This window comes from Enhydra lutris, unplaced genomic scaffold (assembly GCF_002288905.1).
Source record: "Enhydra lutris kenyoni isolate GAN:26980312 unplaced genomic scaffold, ASM228890v2 scaffoldscaffold22, whole genome shotgun sequence".
Classification (NCBI taxonomy): domain Eukaryota; kingdom Metazoa; phylum Chordata; class Mammalia; order Carnivora; family Mustelidae; genus Enhydra; species Enhydra lutris.
Window position 1 is genome coordinate 30,324,090 of NW_019154106.1, and position 16,105 is coordinate 30,340,194.

Genomic DNA, 16,105 nt, shown 5'->3' on the forward strand with positions numbered 1-16,105 from the left:
CAAGAGATGTCAGGGTTGGCTTTATATCCATCTGTACATCCATTAATTTTTCTACACTAAATACATACATATTGCTAGCAATTACCATTAATGTACGATAGGTTTCCACCATATTTCATTAGTGATCTCGAAAAAATAACTTTGGATTCTGTTAAAGGGCTTAATTAATGGTCTTCAACTTAATTAATGATCTTCAACTGAGAGGAATATAATGTAAAATTATGGAAATTTTTATGAAATTAATATTATTTTCAGTGTAATTTTTAGAGCAATTTCTCATTCTTAGACATTCCTAGTTACGCAAGATGGAAACATGATCATAAAGTTCTCTTTCTTAGCCCCTACTTGCCATTAAAATCTAGTCTCTGTCTTAGGTACTTTGCTAGTAATCAAGATAATGTGAAGAGATGGGGCAAATGGGAATATGTAAGACAGATGAACAAACTGCAACTATATTTATTAGTTTATGTAAAATATTCCTGGAATAAAGTAGAATAATGTTAAATATGCAAAATTTACTTGATTTTTGTATATTTGGCTTGTAAATTAGTGATGCTCCAGTCTTTGGTGCCTTATTTCTGATGGGGTAAATTTATTTGAAATTTTAATCTCAAATATAATTATTTATATAGACTATTAAATTTATCTTTAATATTTAGTGCAAATTGCAAAATAAATGTAACCTAAAATATTTCAGTCAGTGGTACTGTTATAAGAGTAGAAAGTTCTATAATGGCTCTAAGATTTTTTTAACCATTATTCAGTGTTTAAAATAATTAGCTTGTACGTATGATTCTGATTTTAAATGATTTCTTCCCTCTCTAGAGGACTAGAACCATGTAAGGCTACACAATAGTTCAAATACATGAGAGTCTGTTGAGGTATTATTAAATCCTATCAAAGTAGGTAGTTGCTGTTGTTATTAATATTATTATTTATAATCTACTTATTTCTTCCTCTTTTTTTTTTTTTCAGACATGAGATACTTAAAGCTAGTCTTACAAACTGATTTCTACCAAAATCAATGTATGAAATGTATTAGCATTCTATATGAATAATATGCTATTTGCTGTTTTGGGGGAACCATGCAATTTAAAATTAATTATGGGTGAATTCTAAGTGGTCTAATCTGGGGCTTAGATGACCTTAAAAACTGAAAAGTGACCAGTTAAATAAATAAATAGGTCTTCATGCAAAGCAAAGAGTTAAAGAGCTTCCCTGACAATTATGGAATATGAGTCTGATCATTTTTACATGCACATTTGTTAGACACTGCTGATTTGAGTTGGAATTGCCAGAGTATTTATAATTTACTCTTATCAGGTCCAAATTATATATTATATCATATTTTATTACTATGTTTATTAAATTGTTGGATACAACATAATTGTGTCCTGATAGAATATGAAAAAGACAGTTTGCTCTTCAACTGTAACACATTTAGTTTTGTTTTTATTTTACTGTTGATTTCTAAGAGTGTAAAATAATACCTCTCTGTTACAGTGGTTACCGTCTTACACAATTCCTCATAGCCTGCCAACACACTGAAGTTCCATCAAAGGCACTGGACTCCAAAAACATTATCTGAAGTGTTTTTGTTTCCCATAACCTTTATAAGATTAATTGACTGGAGTATTCTGGTAGAGCTGTGAGTCCATTAATCAGACTGAAATTGATATGCTCAATCCTGAACCAAGTTTTTGAGGGAGAAGGTAACTGAAATGTTGAATGCTCCTGATTTTTTACCTTTTAGGCTCAGGTAAATCCATGAGGATATTTTAACTTTGGTCATACCCCTATCCTTGGGGGCAGATACTCATGAAATATCATAAATAGAATTTTACCTTTAATAGGAACACAGGGTTAATACAGACAATATTTTAAATAAATAAACTTGCCTTCAAACCTTATTTGGCGGCCTTGCAAGGTGTGTATATGTGTGTGTGTTCAAGTAGGTCTTTCCAAAGCCTAAGATATTTTGTTTTCTATAATGTTTCTATTAAAAACACCTGATTGTTCAAGAATACCCTTTTTCACATTAAAGAGAAAAAAGGAAAATATTAAATAGAGATAAATTCTTCAGGGACCAGAGAAAGGCTGCCTGCAAGCATTGCACAAGTCACTGTCTCCACCTAGTGTAGGCTTTCAGGAACTAAGATTCTGGCGTCCTTAACAATGCTGTAAAAGTTCTAATTTATGTTATGTACATGTAGAGTCATCATAGCTTGGCCTGCTGGTGCCATTACAGTGAAGGGTTTGTCAGCTCTTCATTTATAAAACAGAATATTAAGATGTCTATTGTTTTTACATAAAAGCTCATACTGTGCTGGAATTCTGAAGTCTAATGGCCTTTACTCTACGAGAATGTTTATTAACAGTGTAAGTTGAACTTGACCAGTGCCCTTTAAAGACACTGATGGCCTGAAGTTATATAGGAACTGCAGCCAGAAGAATGAATATTTTCCCTTTCTTGAAAAACCTTGGAATTAAACTGAAAGAGAAATTTCTATCCATGCACCCATATAAGTATGCTTCTAGAAATTATAAGCATGTGGTAAAATATGGTTGAAGTTCTATTTTTGAATCATTACACTTGATAATTAAATCCTGTCCCCACCCGTTATGAAAAAATACCCTACCCGAGTGTATGACTGGCTAGAGATTTAAATTACCTCTCCCTACCCACTTTTGGTGTTTTCATTCTAGTGTCCTAGAAAACAATGGCTTGGAGCAGCACTTATATATGCTAAGGTTTTATTAGGAAGTGCAGTCCTAGGTCAGCAAAAGTGGAAGAAAAAGGAGAGTGTGGCTGGGAAGGAGGGAAATAAGATACTAGGTTAAGTATTAGGGAGGTGGCCATAGTTTCCTAAGTAATCTCACTCGGGATGACTTCCTCAGTCTTGTCCAACCACTGTATCTCGGTGAGAAAGGGAAAGGCATTTATTTATTGACTTCTTCCAGGACACGGGACCACCTTCTCACCTCTGGGTTATGTTAGTGACCTTTCTAGGGCCTTTTTAGGTAATTGCTGGGGAAGCCAGAGCCCATGGTCTGTGGTGCAGTGTTTTATCTGCATGCTGAAATAGTGGAAAAAACCCATTAGATCTGGGAAATGGAGCCATTCTGGCTCCTGATTCAATGGATATTAAGGTAGTTATGCCAAAGCCTGGCCCTCCTGCTAGAGGTGGATGAGATTTGGAGGTAGTAGGAGATGAAGTGACAACACTAGTGGCTGAGGATCCCCAATGAGCATGTGAACAAGGGAAGATTATACGGCTGAGTGAACTTGAAGAGACACAGGACCTGGGCCCAGTCCTATCTACCTCTTGCTCTACTCCAAACCACTTCACCTCTAATTATACCCAGATCTCATAAGCAAACAAGATGACCTCAAGTCTGTCTCAAGAGGGGAAGTGGCAGTCCAGTACTTCAATGTGGTCATCTGTTGGATTCTTCTAAAATGACTTAAAAAGGGTTAGCAAATGAAGCCTCAGTCCCCTCTGATCACCTGAAGACTATAGTTGCTAGGCATTAACTCCCTCCCCCTTCACCCATTCTAGATTTCTCTTACTCTTGTCCTGCACTTTGTTTAGTCTGCATTACTTTATCCAAGATTGTATCCCTGAGAGGTCTCGGTTCTTTGTTTCTCTGTCATTATCAGACTGAATGCTGCATTTGCCCATTTGCTCTTTCACTGTGCATAGAAGCACTCAGTGATGCTCCTGAGGTCCTGGGTTCCAGACTTTTGCCTCCTCCTCGCCTCCATGGTGTAGGAGAAAATATCACACATAATGGTAATCAAGATCAGTTTTCCAATCAATAGAGCGACTCCCTTATTGACCTTCTGATCTACAGCATGAAGAGCCCAAAGTGGCCAGGTAATGTTAGTTTCTATAGGTCAGTGGGAGACTTATTGTGTCTTACAGAAGAAGTGTTCCCACAGTGAAAATTAGCACTCTAACCCAGAAAAGCCTGCTTTTGGAAACAGGAGCACAAATTTTGAAGTTGACCATAAGGATGGTAAGGGCCAACCCTCCCTCTACCCATTGCTTTCTGAACCCATACATTCTAACTATTGAGGCCACGACACACATACTTCTGGAGTCACTGCCTATACTGACCGTTTACGGTAGCACCCAAACCCTGCAAAGTGTTTCTCAAGCTGGAACCTTAGTTGAGACTCTAAGGCCACTTCTCCATTCTGTCAGGCGAGCTGCTTTTGAATGATAAAATACAATGTAAGACAAGTGGATCCTGTGGCTCATTCTTACACCTCTTTTGCTATAAAATGTGTCCCTTATGGATAAACATTTTCATGAGCACTATGGTCATTCTGTCCACTTCATTGTTGAGAACCTCTTCTGTGATGGATACTCTCTCGTGGGCATTAACATGAGATATAAAATTCACATGCTTTGTATCCTCCCCGTGGGTTTATCTTCATACCTTTTTCTCAGAATTCCATATTCTTAATCTTCCAGTTTTGCTTTTTTGAAGCTCCTGAACAACGGGCCAACTCATTAATCACTGCCCATGAATAAATGTATATCCACGCTCTCATTACCTATTCCTTTCTACAAAGTAGATGATCAAGTGTGCTACTCACAACTGTACCTCATAGGACAAATTCTTCTCACCACTATTCTTCAGAGCCACACCCAAGCTGGACTTAAATCTAGCAACAATCCACTTCTGACCAGCACTAATATATCATACTGACTGCTTTGCAAACCAGGCTTGACTCCTTCTGTCCAATGGCTGTAGAGAAATCCCCTTGAGGACATATGTGTACATTAAGGAAGAGGAATCATTGCAATAGACTAATGCCTTCTGGACTTGGCTTGAGCCTGATCCTGAATGTACCAAGGCCATTGTACAGTAGAATGTAGTTGCATCTGTCTTACCTTATAAAATGAAGGGTATGACTACACCCAGCTCATTATAGGTGGTTCAGATTTCATAGTCACTTGAAGATACAATGCTCCAGTTCTCAGTCTGAAAAAAAGCTTTTCAATACATCAGGGATTATTTTTCAAAAAACAGAGTTGTTTCTTATTGTAGAGTATGATCTTGCTCCAGAATGCCAGGGTCTGTACTGCAACAAGAGTATGGGGCTTACCAAAGACTTAACACAACCTCCTTAACACTTCAGATACCTCTAGGGCCATTGGATCTGCCAGGTCATTACCATCCAGGAGACAGGGAAGCTTGTACTACCACCTGGAACTGCTTCAGATTCCCATGATGCTCTGAATGCCTGTTGAAATTGACAGCCTTGTGGGATATCTGATAAAAGGGTCACAGCAGTATTTTTGAAGTGTAGTACATGTTGTTTCTAAAACCCTAAATCCCAAATCCATCAGTGCTCTTTTGTTGTTGATGCAGTAAGAGGTACAAAATGCAACAACTTGACCCTTATTTTAGAGAAATATCCTTACATATATCAGGCCAATGGACATCTAAAAACTCCATTGATGTAGCAAGCCCTAGATTTTTATTGGATTTTTTTACCACCCTTTGGGAAGCAAAAGGAGACTAACAATTTTGGCTACTAATATAGAAGAAAACCAAGAGACTGATTTCATGGAAGTCAAGGGAAGCCAAATCAAGTGAAGAAAGTATTTAAGGAAAGAATGATTTTTGCTTAGACATTGCTGTGTAGGTGTATCTTAAGAAATGAGTTTTAACTTTGGCAATGTGAAAATCCTGATGGGGCAGTTTTAATGGAGTTTCAGAGGTGAAATTCTAATTAGAATTGTTCTAAGAGAAAAGGAGAGAAGAAGAGGAGATGAATCTTTTAAGGAATTTGCTATAAAGTGATACAAAGAAATGTGGGGTATAGAGAAAGTTCTTTTTTTTTTTTCTTTTTTAAAAAGATGTCTGATTGTCAGATATTATGCAGGTGGAATGACTTAGAGGACAGGAAGATGAGTAGTGCAGGGCAGGAAAAAAGTCCTAGATGGAAGAAGATAAGCATCTAGGCCATAAGCAGAAGTTTTGGCCTTAGCTGGAGTATAGACTGCTCCACTGTAACAGAAAGACAGGCAAGGTGTAGGAGTCTAGAGGGAGAGAGAGTGGAAGATTTGCTGATGGGAGGAAAAGGAAGGTCTCTTTTGAACATTTGTGTTTTCTCAGTGAAATAAGATCTCCAGCAGCACTGAGCAATGGATGGCAGGGTATGGGAGGCTTAATGAGAAGGAAATGGTGCGTTTCTCAGAGGCCTGGAATCATTGGGCTGGAAGATGGCAGAGGGATGTCCCAGAAGTCCTAAGGGCCCACTTGAGGCTTGTGGTTGTACATTTAAAAATAGTGATTGACAGCAGTATCATATCCGATGCTCCCTTTGTATAACAAATACTTTGTAATGACCCTTTACTGTACTAAAATAAAAATTCATACTTAAACTACACACCAATATGATTTTTAAAGAAATGCCTGTCTAGTGATAATAATAGTAGTAAAAGAAAAATAATTTAAAAATAAAAGTAATATACATTTCAGTATAAGTTTTCAGTACAGCTATACTGGATAACACAATTAAGTTTACAGGTTTGTATTCCTATGTGTAGTATCAGCTAAATGTGTGAACTACAAATGCCAGATTATACTGTTATGTTATACCTGTGACTTAAAAACCATGAATGGTAGTGTCATTAGTGATAGGATTTTTCCAAAAGAGTAAATGACACATGAAGCATTGAACAAATGTCCCTTCTTTGAGATATTGGAGGGTGTTGCACTCTTAGAAAATTTGGTGTGTATTATAATCATGCAAAAATATTTTATTATAAAAGGTAGTTTGGTTTTTGACTCAGATAAATAGGTATTCACCTAACATGAATCTTTGGAGGGAAATTTGAAAGTCTGTGGCATACAGAACAAACTTTCTTTGTGTAGGACTTCCCCAAACATTGAAGGGCATTTGGTATTCTTCATTCCCTGCCAGTTGAGATGAAAGTAACATCCTCCAATCATTGTGAGATCCCCAAACTCCTCAAATTCTCAAAACACTCTGTAATATCATCCACACTGCCTCCCACTCTCCTTGATCTCCATTGATTTATTATGATTCCATTAATAGTTTTTTATGTGTTTTCTCTAGCCACTGTCCATTGTTAACGTATAGACCTACAGGAGGTGAAGAATTGGACCAGGGCTGGTTTCTATTTTTTTTTTTTTTTGACGACAAAGAAGGAAGGGTAGGGCAATGAGTCAGGAAAGGAAGGTGGCTGTAATGCTGGACCATGAATCCTAGCTAAGTGTAGAGGGAAGAGTAGACCTGGCAGGGAGGTATGGAGTGTGACAAGGGATAGGAACAATGGTTTGGAACACCTGGTAGAGTGAAGAATTGTTATAGTGGGCTACTTAAATGTGGAACTAGAGAAAAAGGAGATGATGGTGAGAAAGTGGGCTTCTTGCAATTGATATTTTAGAAGTGGTACAGTTATTTGTAATGACCAGTTTGAGTCTGTGTCCATGAGAAGGGTAGCTGATGTGAAATGGAATTCAGATCATTAGAGGCACTGAGAGGCCAGGGGGGATTGTCTACTTAGATTTTTAAAAGTCATTGAATGATTACAGGAGCAGAGGGGGAGAGACAAAAACAAGCCAGGATGGTAAAATCTTCAATAAATGAGAGGGAAGGATGCAGAAGAACTGGTATAAATGCAATAAGGAAGGATAATAGGTGCTCTGGGCTACTAATATGTGCTTCGAAGCAAAGACCTTTGGAGAAGGATGAAGGAACAATAGTCTGGAAGTGGTTATGAGGAGCAAGAAAGAGAGCTTCCACACACACCTTCAGGGCCTGGAGAACTTGACATGTGGATGAAAAAAATTACAACTAGAGAGGTTTGCAATAAAAACAGATCCTTAAGGGATTGCTAGGTATTCAGGAAAATAAAAATTGATGTGAACCAATCATGTGTATTCCCATCATTTTCACCAGCAACAACAGGAGCTTACCATCTTCTGAGATTTATTCACTTTCCCATAGTTCAAATATGTTGTCTGAAAGAATGAGCTTTCCATACTTTGTTTCAAGTGGTTGGGTATTTGATGTATGTAGCTAACACTCTGGGAGGCACTGGGGAAATTAAAAATGATTTCACTGAGAAGAAGAGAAACGTAACACAGGGGCTATATGCCATGGCTTGTAAGAGACTTCAACTTGGTTCCACCTGGTTCCATGTTGGTAAGGAAGAGGTCTTCCCTGCCACCCCACCCCTTGCTGCCGAGGCCCCAAGAATTTCCATCAAGCTTATGGGAGATTGAGTAGCGCAAATGGTTCTGATTGGGGCTAGGCTATTTCAGAAAACTTTTAGGCTCAGATGACCGTCACATATGCTCGAAAAGTATAAGTGATGGGTTGCTTCTTGTATTCTCACTCATTAATCAGTGATTTATTATATTAATAAATGTCCATCATTTCCTCTCTAGGCTCAGTATGACTCACTATATATAGTGATTATTCTCTTGCCATAATGTTAAATTTTATTGGCTAATATTGATTTAGGAGTTTTACATCTTTAATTTTTTTAAAGTTTCTTTTTAGCGTAACAGAATTCATTGTTTATGCAACACACCCAGTGCTCTATGCAATACGTGCCCTCCATAATACCTACCACCTGGCCCCCCCAACCTCCCACCCCCAGCCCGTTCAAAACCCTCAGATTGTTTACTGTATTATTTATTAAATTATCAGTGATAGACTTTATTATGAAGCTTATCTCTCCTTCATGGAATAAATTAACTAGTTTTCTACATATTTATGGTTTAAAATATTTTATATAGCATGAAAATGATCTCTTTCATGAGCTGTGAAGTTATGAGAGCAAGGGCATGTTCTTTATTTTCTGTTTCAAATCTATGAGGTTTAAAAAAATTATTTATTTCATTAGAATTTTTGCATTTAGTAACTTACACATGCATAATATACTCTTTCAATCTTTTCTATGTCAAATATTTAGCTCAATTTTCCATTTGGTTTGTATTATATTATTCTAGATTTATTTGCAAGAGATTTGCTATTTTATTTTTATTTCAAAAACATTTCTTTGAACCAGTCTACTGATGTTCTATTTTCTAATTTATTTATTTCTATTTGGATATTATTGCCTTTCATCTATTTTCCATGGAACAATTTTATATATATTTTAAAATAATTGATTTGAATGTTTATTAGTTCTTCTTCTCAATTTCACTTTTAATAAAAAAAGTGCTTAACATTATGAATTTACCTTTGAATGTAATTCTAGATTATACATTTTCACTGATTTCTAAACAGCTATTGATCATATTTTTTTTTCTTCACATGATATAATAGTATTTGGGGAGAGAGAATGTGTTTTGTTTGTTTTAAGGATTTCATTTATTTATTTGAGAGAGAGAGTGCACGCACGAGAGAGAGCACTAGGACTTGGGGAGTGGGAAAAGCAGGCTCCCCACTGAGCAGGGAGCCTGATGGGAGCTTGATCCCAGGACCCTGGCATCATGGCCTGAGCCTAATGCAGACACTTAAACAAAAGCAGATGCTTAATTGACTGAGCCACCCAGGTGCCCCAAGAATGTGTTTTTTTAATAATATTATTGGAGTTGTAAATTTAAACTTCTATTTGTATCTAGTTTTTTCTATTATTTTCCACAAAATGTGGCTTTTTAATTTTCATTTTAAAACTGTATTTAAGTTTACATTGTTAGTATGTGACAAATACTACAAATGTTCAAAGAATTGTTGAGAAAGATATTTTTTGTTAGTAGGCTACAATGTATATAAATAAATAATACTAATATTTATTAGTTATACCAGTCAGATATTTCATATCCTTATTTGTTACCTTAGAAAAATTTACTGGGCGGTTTATCTCTGTTGGTCTTGTAATGATGTCTCTCACAATAATTGTGTTTATGTCAGTTTCTCTTTGAATGTCTAAAAAGTTTTGTTTGGGGTGCCTGGGTGGCTCAGTGGGTTGGGCTGCTGCCTTCGGCTCAGGTCATGATCTCGGGGTCCTGGGATCGAGTCCCGCATTGGGCTCTCTGCTCAGCAGGGAGCCTGCTTCCCTCTCTCTCTCTCTCTCTGCCTGCCTCTCTGTCTACTTGTGATCTCTCTCTGTCAAATAAATAAATAAAATCTTTAAAAAAATAAATAAATAAATAAATAAATAAATAAAAAGTTTTGTTTGATTTTTTTTTTCTGTTAGTATTGTTATTTATGCCATTGTTATTATAAAATGGTTATTTACTGACTTTTACTTCAAATTCCACTGTTAGTGGGGCGCTTGGGTGGCTCAGTGGGTTAAGCCACTGCCTTCTGCTCGGTTCATGATCCCAGGGTCCTGGGATTGAGCCCCGCATTGGGCTCTCTGCTCGGCAGGGAGCTTGCTTCCCTTCCTCTCTCTCTGCCTGCCTCTCTGCCTACTTGTGATCTCTGTCAAATAAATAAATAAAATCTTAAAAAAAATTAAAAATATTTTGAAATGATATTTAATCTTACTAAATTCCTTTTTGTCTCTTATTTTGTTTTAGGTGGGCCATAAAACATGAAGGGACTAATAAGCCAGGCCAGTGGAAACATTCCAGAGTTGAAAATCCGCTCTGGAACAAGCTTACCTACATGTGGCCAGTTCTTCCCAGTGGACGACTTAATGAGGTTGTATCTTTAGTATAAGAGGTGGTTGTTGAGATTTTCTTTTAGGCCAAGTATGTGCTCAATTTTTTTGAAAATTTCCATGAATCTTTTAAATTATATTTGTTAGGTGCAAGAGATCATTTAATTCTGCTTTTGTACCAATTCATTAGAAAGATGTATTTAAGTCTCTCATTATGAAAATGAACTTATTTCTTCTTGTAGTCTGTCAAATTTTACTTTATATATTTTGAAATTTAGTTCTGAGACACATACATATTTAGAAATATTATTTCTCCCTAGTGAATTGAAACTTTTATCATTATGTAGAGACTCTTCTATCTCTCGGAAAAAAATCTCAGTTATGCAATATTAATAGAAATAGGCCAGCTAATTATTATTATTATTATTTGCTTAATATATCTTCTTTCCATCCTTTTATTTCTATATTTTTATATCTTTCTGTTAGAAGGGTCTCTAATAATCAGCAAATAGTTAATATAAAAACAATTATCTGACAAACTTCATCTCCAAACTAAAGGAATTGGTCTTGTCTATTTATTGCCTTAACAGATATATTTAGATTATTATTTGCTTTCTATTTGTCCTGACTTTCCTGTGTTTCTTTTTTTCTCATTCTTATGTTCTTTTAGATTGATTTTTTTTCTCTGTTTGGAAAAAAAACTCTACTAGTTTGGAAATTGTACACTCCATTTCCTTTTTTTTTGTTATTACTTCTTTTCCACTCTTTTTTTGTTATTACTCTGAATGTTGCAGCTTGCATATGTAAGTGATCAAAATTTAAAGTTAACAAATGTATTTACTCTTCTCCCAAATAATCAAGAACATTAGAAAACCTTAACTTCAATCACATGATTTGTAACAAGTGCTATTATTTTCATGAATTTTATCTTTTTGTATTTATTTACTTATTTATTTTTATTATCATGTCCAATAAGCCAGCATATAGTACATCATCAATTTTTGATGTAGTTTTCAACAATTCATTAGTTGCCTGTAACACCCAGTGCTTACCACCACACGTGCCCTTCTTAATACCCATCACCCAACTACCCCATCCCCTCATCCCCTCCATTCTGTAACCCTCAGTTTGGTTGCTGGAGTCCAGAGTCTCTCATGGTCTGTCTCCCTCTCTTATTTCTTCCCCTTCAATTTTCCCTCCCTTTCCCTATGGTCCTTCATGCTATTCCTCATGTTCCACAGATGAGTGAAAACGTATGATAACTATCTTTCTCTGCTTGACTTATTTCACTTAGAATAATCCCCTCCAGTTCCATCCATGCTTGATACAAATGGTGGGTATTCATCCTTTCTGATGGCTGAGTAATATTGCTTTGTATATATGAGCTACATCTTCTTTATCCACTCATCTGTTGAAAGGCATCTTGGCACAAAACAAACACATAAATCAGTGGAACAGAATAGAGTCCCCAGAAATGGACCTTCAACTGTTCAGTCAACTAATCTTTGACAAATCAGAAAAGAATATCCAGTGGGAAAAAGACAGTCTTTTCAATAAATGGTGCTGGGAAAATTGGACAGCCACATGCAGAAAAATAAAATTGGACCATTCTCTTACACTGTACACAAAAATAAACTCAAAATGGATGAAGGACTTAAATGTGGTACAGGAATCCATCAAAACCCTAGAGGAGAGCATAGGCAATAGCCTCCTTGACATTGGCCACAGTGACCTCTTTCAAGACATGTCTCTAAAGGCAAAGGAAACAAAAGCAAAAATAAACTTTCAGGAATTCATCGAGATAAAAAGCTTTTGCACAGGAAAGGGAATAGTCAACAAAACTAAGAGGCAACCAAGGGAATGGGAGAAGATATTTACAAATGACATTACAGATAAAGGGCTGACATCCAAGATCTATAAACAACCTCTAAACTCAACACCCAAAAAACAAACAATCCAGTCAATAGATGGGCAGAAGACATGAACAGACACTTCTCCGAAGAAGACATACAAATGGCTAACAGACACATGAAAACAGACACATGTTCAACATCACTAGCCATCAGGGAAATACAAATCAAAACCACAATGAGATACCACCTTAGACCAGTTAGAATGGCAAAAATTAACAAGACAGGAAACAACAAGTGTTGGTGAGGATGTGGAGAAAGGGCAACCATCTTATACTGTTGGTGGGAATGCAAGCTGGTACAGCCATTCTGGAAAATAGCATGGAGTTTCCTCAAGATGTTAAGAATTCTATCGTCTTAAAAGCTTCCACAAAATATTAAATTGTTATGGGTAGCAAATATTTATTTAGATTTGACCCCATTTTTCCTCTTTCTTATTATAATTCCTTTTAAAAAAAAAAAAAGAATTTTATTTATTTGACACAGAGAGCCAGAGAGAACAAGCAGGGGGAACAGCAGAGGAAGGGGAAGCAGGCTCCCCACTGAGCAGACAGCCTGATGCAGGACTTGATCCCAGGACTCTGGGATCATGACCTGAGCCAAAGACAGATGCTTAATGGACTGAGCCACTTAGGCACCCCTTCTTATGTCTCATTTCTTCCACCTGTGATTACTTTCCTTCAACCTCATATACCTTTCTTTTAGTTATTTGTAGCAAACTCTTTCAGTTTTTACTTACATGAAAATGTCTTTTCCCCTCCTTTATATAAGGTATTTTCACATAGAAAATGGAAGATGTCATCACAGACTTCTAACATCCATTATTGCTATCTGGTAGTCATCTATCATTCTAATTGTTATTCCTTTGAAGGGTAATCTCTCTTTTCTCTGACTGCTTTTAGTATCTTTCCTTTCCTTTGGTATTTTTCAGTTTCACCACAAAGTGTCTGAGAGAGGATTTCTTTTTATTGTTCCTGCTTGGGGCTCCTGACTCTGTGGATTGTTATCATGCATCATTTCTGGAAATGTATCACCCATTTTCAAATATTCTCTCTCTTATATCCTCTCATTCCATTTTTTACAGAAAACCCTGATTATGTGTATAGCTAAAGCTTCTTATTTTGACCTCCATATCTCTTAACCTCTCTTTCATATTTTTCACGTCTTTGTCTGTTTATGGTACATTTTTGCATCATGCTTTAGGCATATTTATTTCAGATAATTAATTTTCTTTTCATCTTTATCTCCTGTGTTTTAAACAAGTGAGGGTCAGGGGTACCTGGCTGGCTCAGTGGGTTAAAGCCTCTGCCTTCGGCTCAGGTCATGATCCCAGGGTCTTAGGATCCAGCCCTACATCGGGCTCTCTGCTCAGCGGGGAGCCTGCTTCCTCTTCTCTCTCTGCATGACTCACCACCTACTTGTGATCTCTCTCTGTCAAATAAATAAATAAATAAATATCTTAAAAAAACAAAAAACGAGTGAGGGTCAGCCTGTATTATGACTCTCAATGAAGATTATTTTTCTCTTCTGTAAGAGAAAATGTTTGAGAAAATCTAGTTTACTCGCAGCCACCTGGAGGGTATTATTTCTGGTTTGCCTTTTCCATGAAATTTAGCCTGTGACTCTTGTTTTATGAGGAGAGTTTTCTGTTAGATCTCCCACCTTGGCTAGCCCAGAAATTTGCCTCCTGTGTCCTTCCCCTGCAAGACCATGGAAACAGAAACTCAACTTTATTGGGGTTTGTCAAATTTACTAAAAATAAAATCCAGTTTCAGGACTCTATTTACCTCTCTGGGTCCCTAGTATATTTTGCTTTATTGCTATGTCAATGATACACTCTAAAGATTTTTTTAAAAGATTTTCTCCTGATTTTTTAGTTGTTTTGTCATGTTTTCTGGGTTCAATCAAGTTTTCTCTTTCCCCTTAAATCATAATTTCCTATGCCTCCTTGCTGATTAAATGAGTCTTAGCACTTTAGGAAAAAGACAGATGGAGTCTGAAACCAAGAAGTCATTACTTAGGCCCCAAAGATGTTCTTATATTTATATTTACATTTAGATGTTCTTATATTTAGCAGTAAAGCTACAGTTTAGATAGCTGAGTTTCATTGAGTGAGAAAAGAGTTCTTCAAAATACCAGAGGCTGAGGGTTGGGTATCCTGACCAGTGGCTAGGTGAATTATGTGTCTGAGAGTTGGGTTTGTAACACTAGTGAAAACCAACATGGAGCCAAGGGTGGAAAAATGGCACTGAGAGACCAATAGACCCAGAATAAGCCAAGAAAAAAAAAAAAAAACACCCCAAAACTGTGAATTGCACTAATTGTAGATTTTTCTCCAGAGGTTCAGGGAAAACAGAGTCTAAAACAGAGAGAGCAGGCAGGATAATTTATACCTTAACTGGTGGTGGTCAGATGCCAGCAGGTGGCCAAAGAACACAAGAGACACATACTTAGAGGCCTCGGAGGATCAAGGCCAAGTACTCATATATAGACCATGGACCCCTATACCAAGGGTATACAGTTTGTTGAATTTTCATCTACCAGAAACCACACTGGGAAGCAGAAGGGAGGAGGCATATCCCTTAAAACTTCAATTTGACTGAGTATGTATACAAAAGGATATAGCTAAAAAAAACAAATTAAAAAATGCTGTTTTAAATTGGAGAAACTGGAACACCTCTTATTGGAATATCAAGTTTTCACCACCCAATGGAGTGGGAGGTGGACAGGGATGCTTCACAAGGAAGTATTCTTTCTTATGTAGGCAACGAGAAAAAATTATAATTATTGCAAATTTCATTGCAGATATTGTGCTTACATTTTCAAATCTCAGTATATAAATAAAGCAATTTGGTTAATTAATTAAATGATGTATGGTAATTATATTAGGAAACCTAAGTTACCCTGGTTCCTTTAAAATTTACCATTAAAAAGGTACATTTTTGCTAATGACCTGAGATTTGACAACTAAATGGTCTTAGGAAAAGAAATGGACTACTCCAAAGTTCTATTGCCATTCAAACAGAATAATAGCTTTTGGGTGGAGGGATAAGACTGTACCCCAACAAAACTCTGGTCCTCACTTTTAAACCAAGGGAAAGGACTAAGGCACTAAATTAGCTAAAGTAAGACAAATAGACCATGTATTTCAAAATGACTCAGCCTGAGTACAGTTACTTCTTGCCATGTTTGAGGAAGAGAAGAAAATACTTACCAAGCAGGGAACTCAGTTCTTACTCAGACACAATTTGTTTCATTTAAAGTCTGGATCCATTCTATCTGAAGGAACCATATTTTCTTCCAGTCCCGTTTCTACAGAATTGATTTTTTTTTAAGCAAAAAGATGATATTATCAGTATATAATGAAATGCAATTAAAGTTTTACTTGAAAGGACTTTCCAGGTAAATAAGCTGCAGTTAGGAAATGTGACCTTCATGTTGTGGGGATTCAGAACATTTTGGTCACTATAAGCATAAGTATTAAATTTATTACAGATTTAATCTTCCAACCTTATGACTTAGCTAACCATTATTTATAATTCTCTGCATCTTTGCCAACATCTGTTGCTTCCTGTGTTGTTGATCTTA

The 16,105-nt window shown here is 36.5% G+C and overlaps 1 protein-coding gene across 1 annotated transcript in view; it reads left to right on the forward strand.

Moving 5' to 3' along the window:
- LOC111149926 overlaps positions 1 to 16,105 on the forward strand; it is a 270,882-nt gene that overhangs the window by 185,966 nt on the left and 68,811 nt on the right. Inside the window, exon 13 of the mRNA XM_022507207.1 lies at positions 10,525 to 10,648. Coding sequence (XP_022362915.1) covers positions 10,525 to 10,648 — 124 coding nt within the window. The remainder of the gene's footprint in view (positions 1 to 10,524; positions 10,649 to 16,105) is intronic.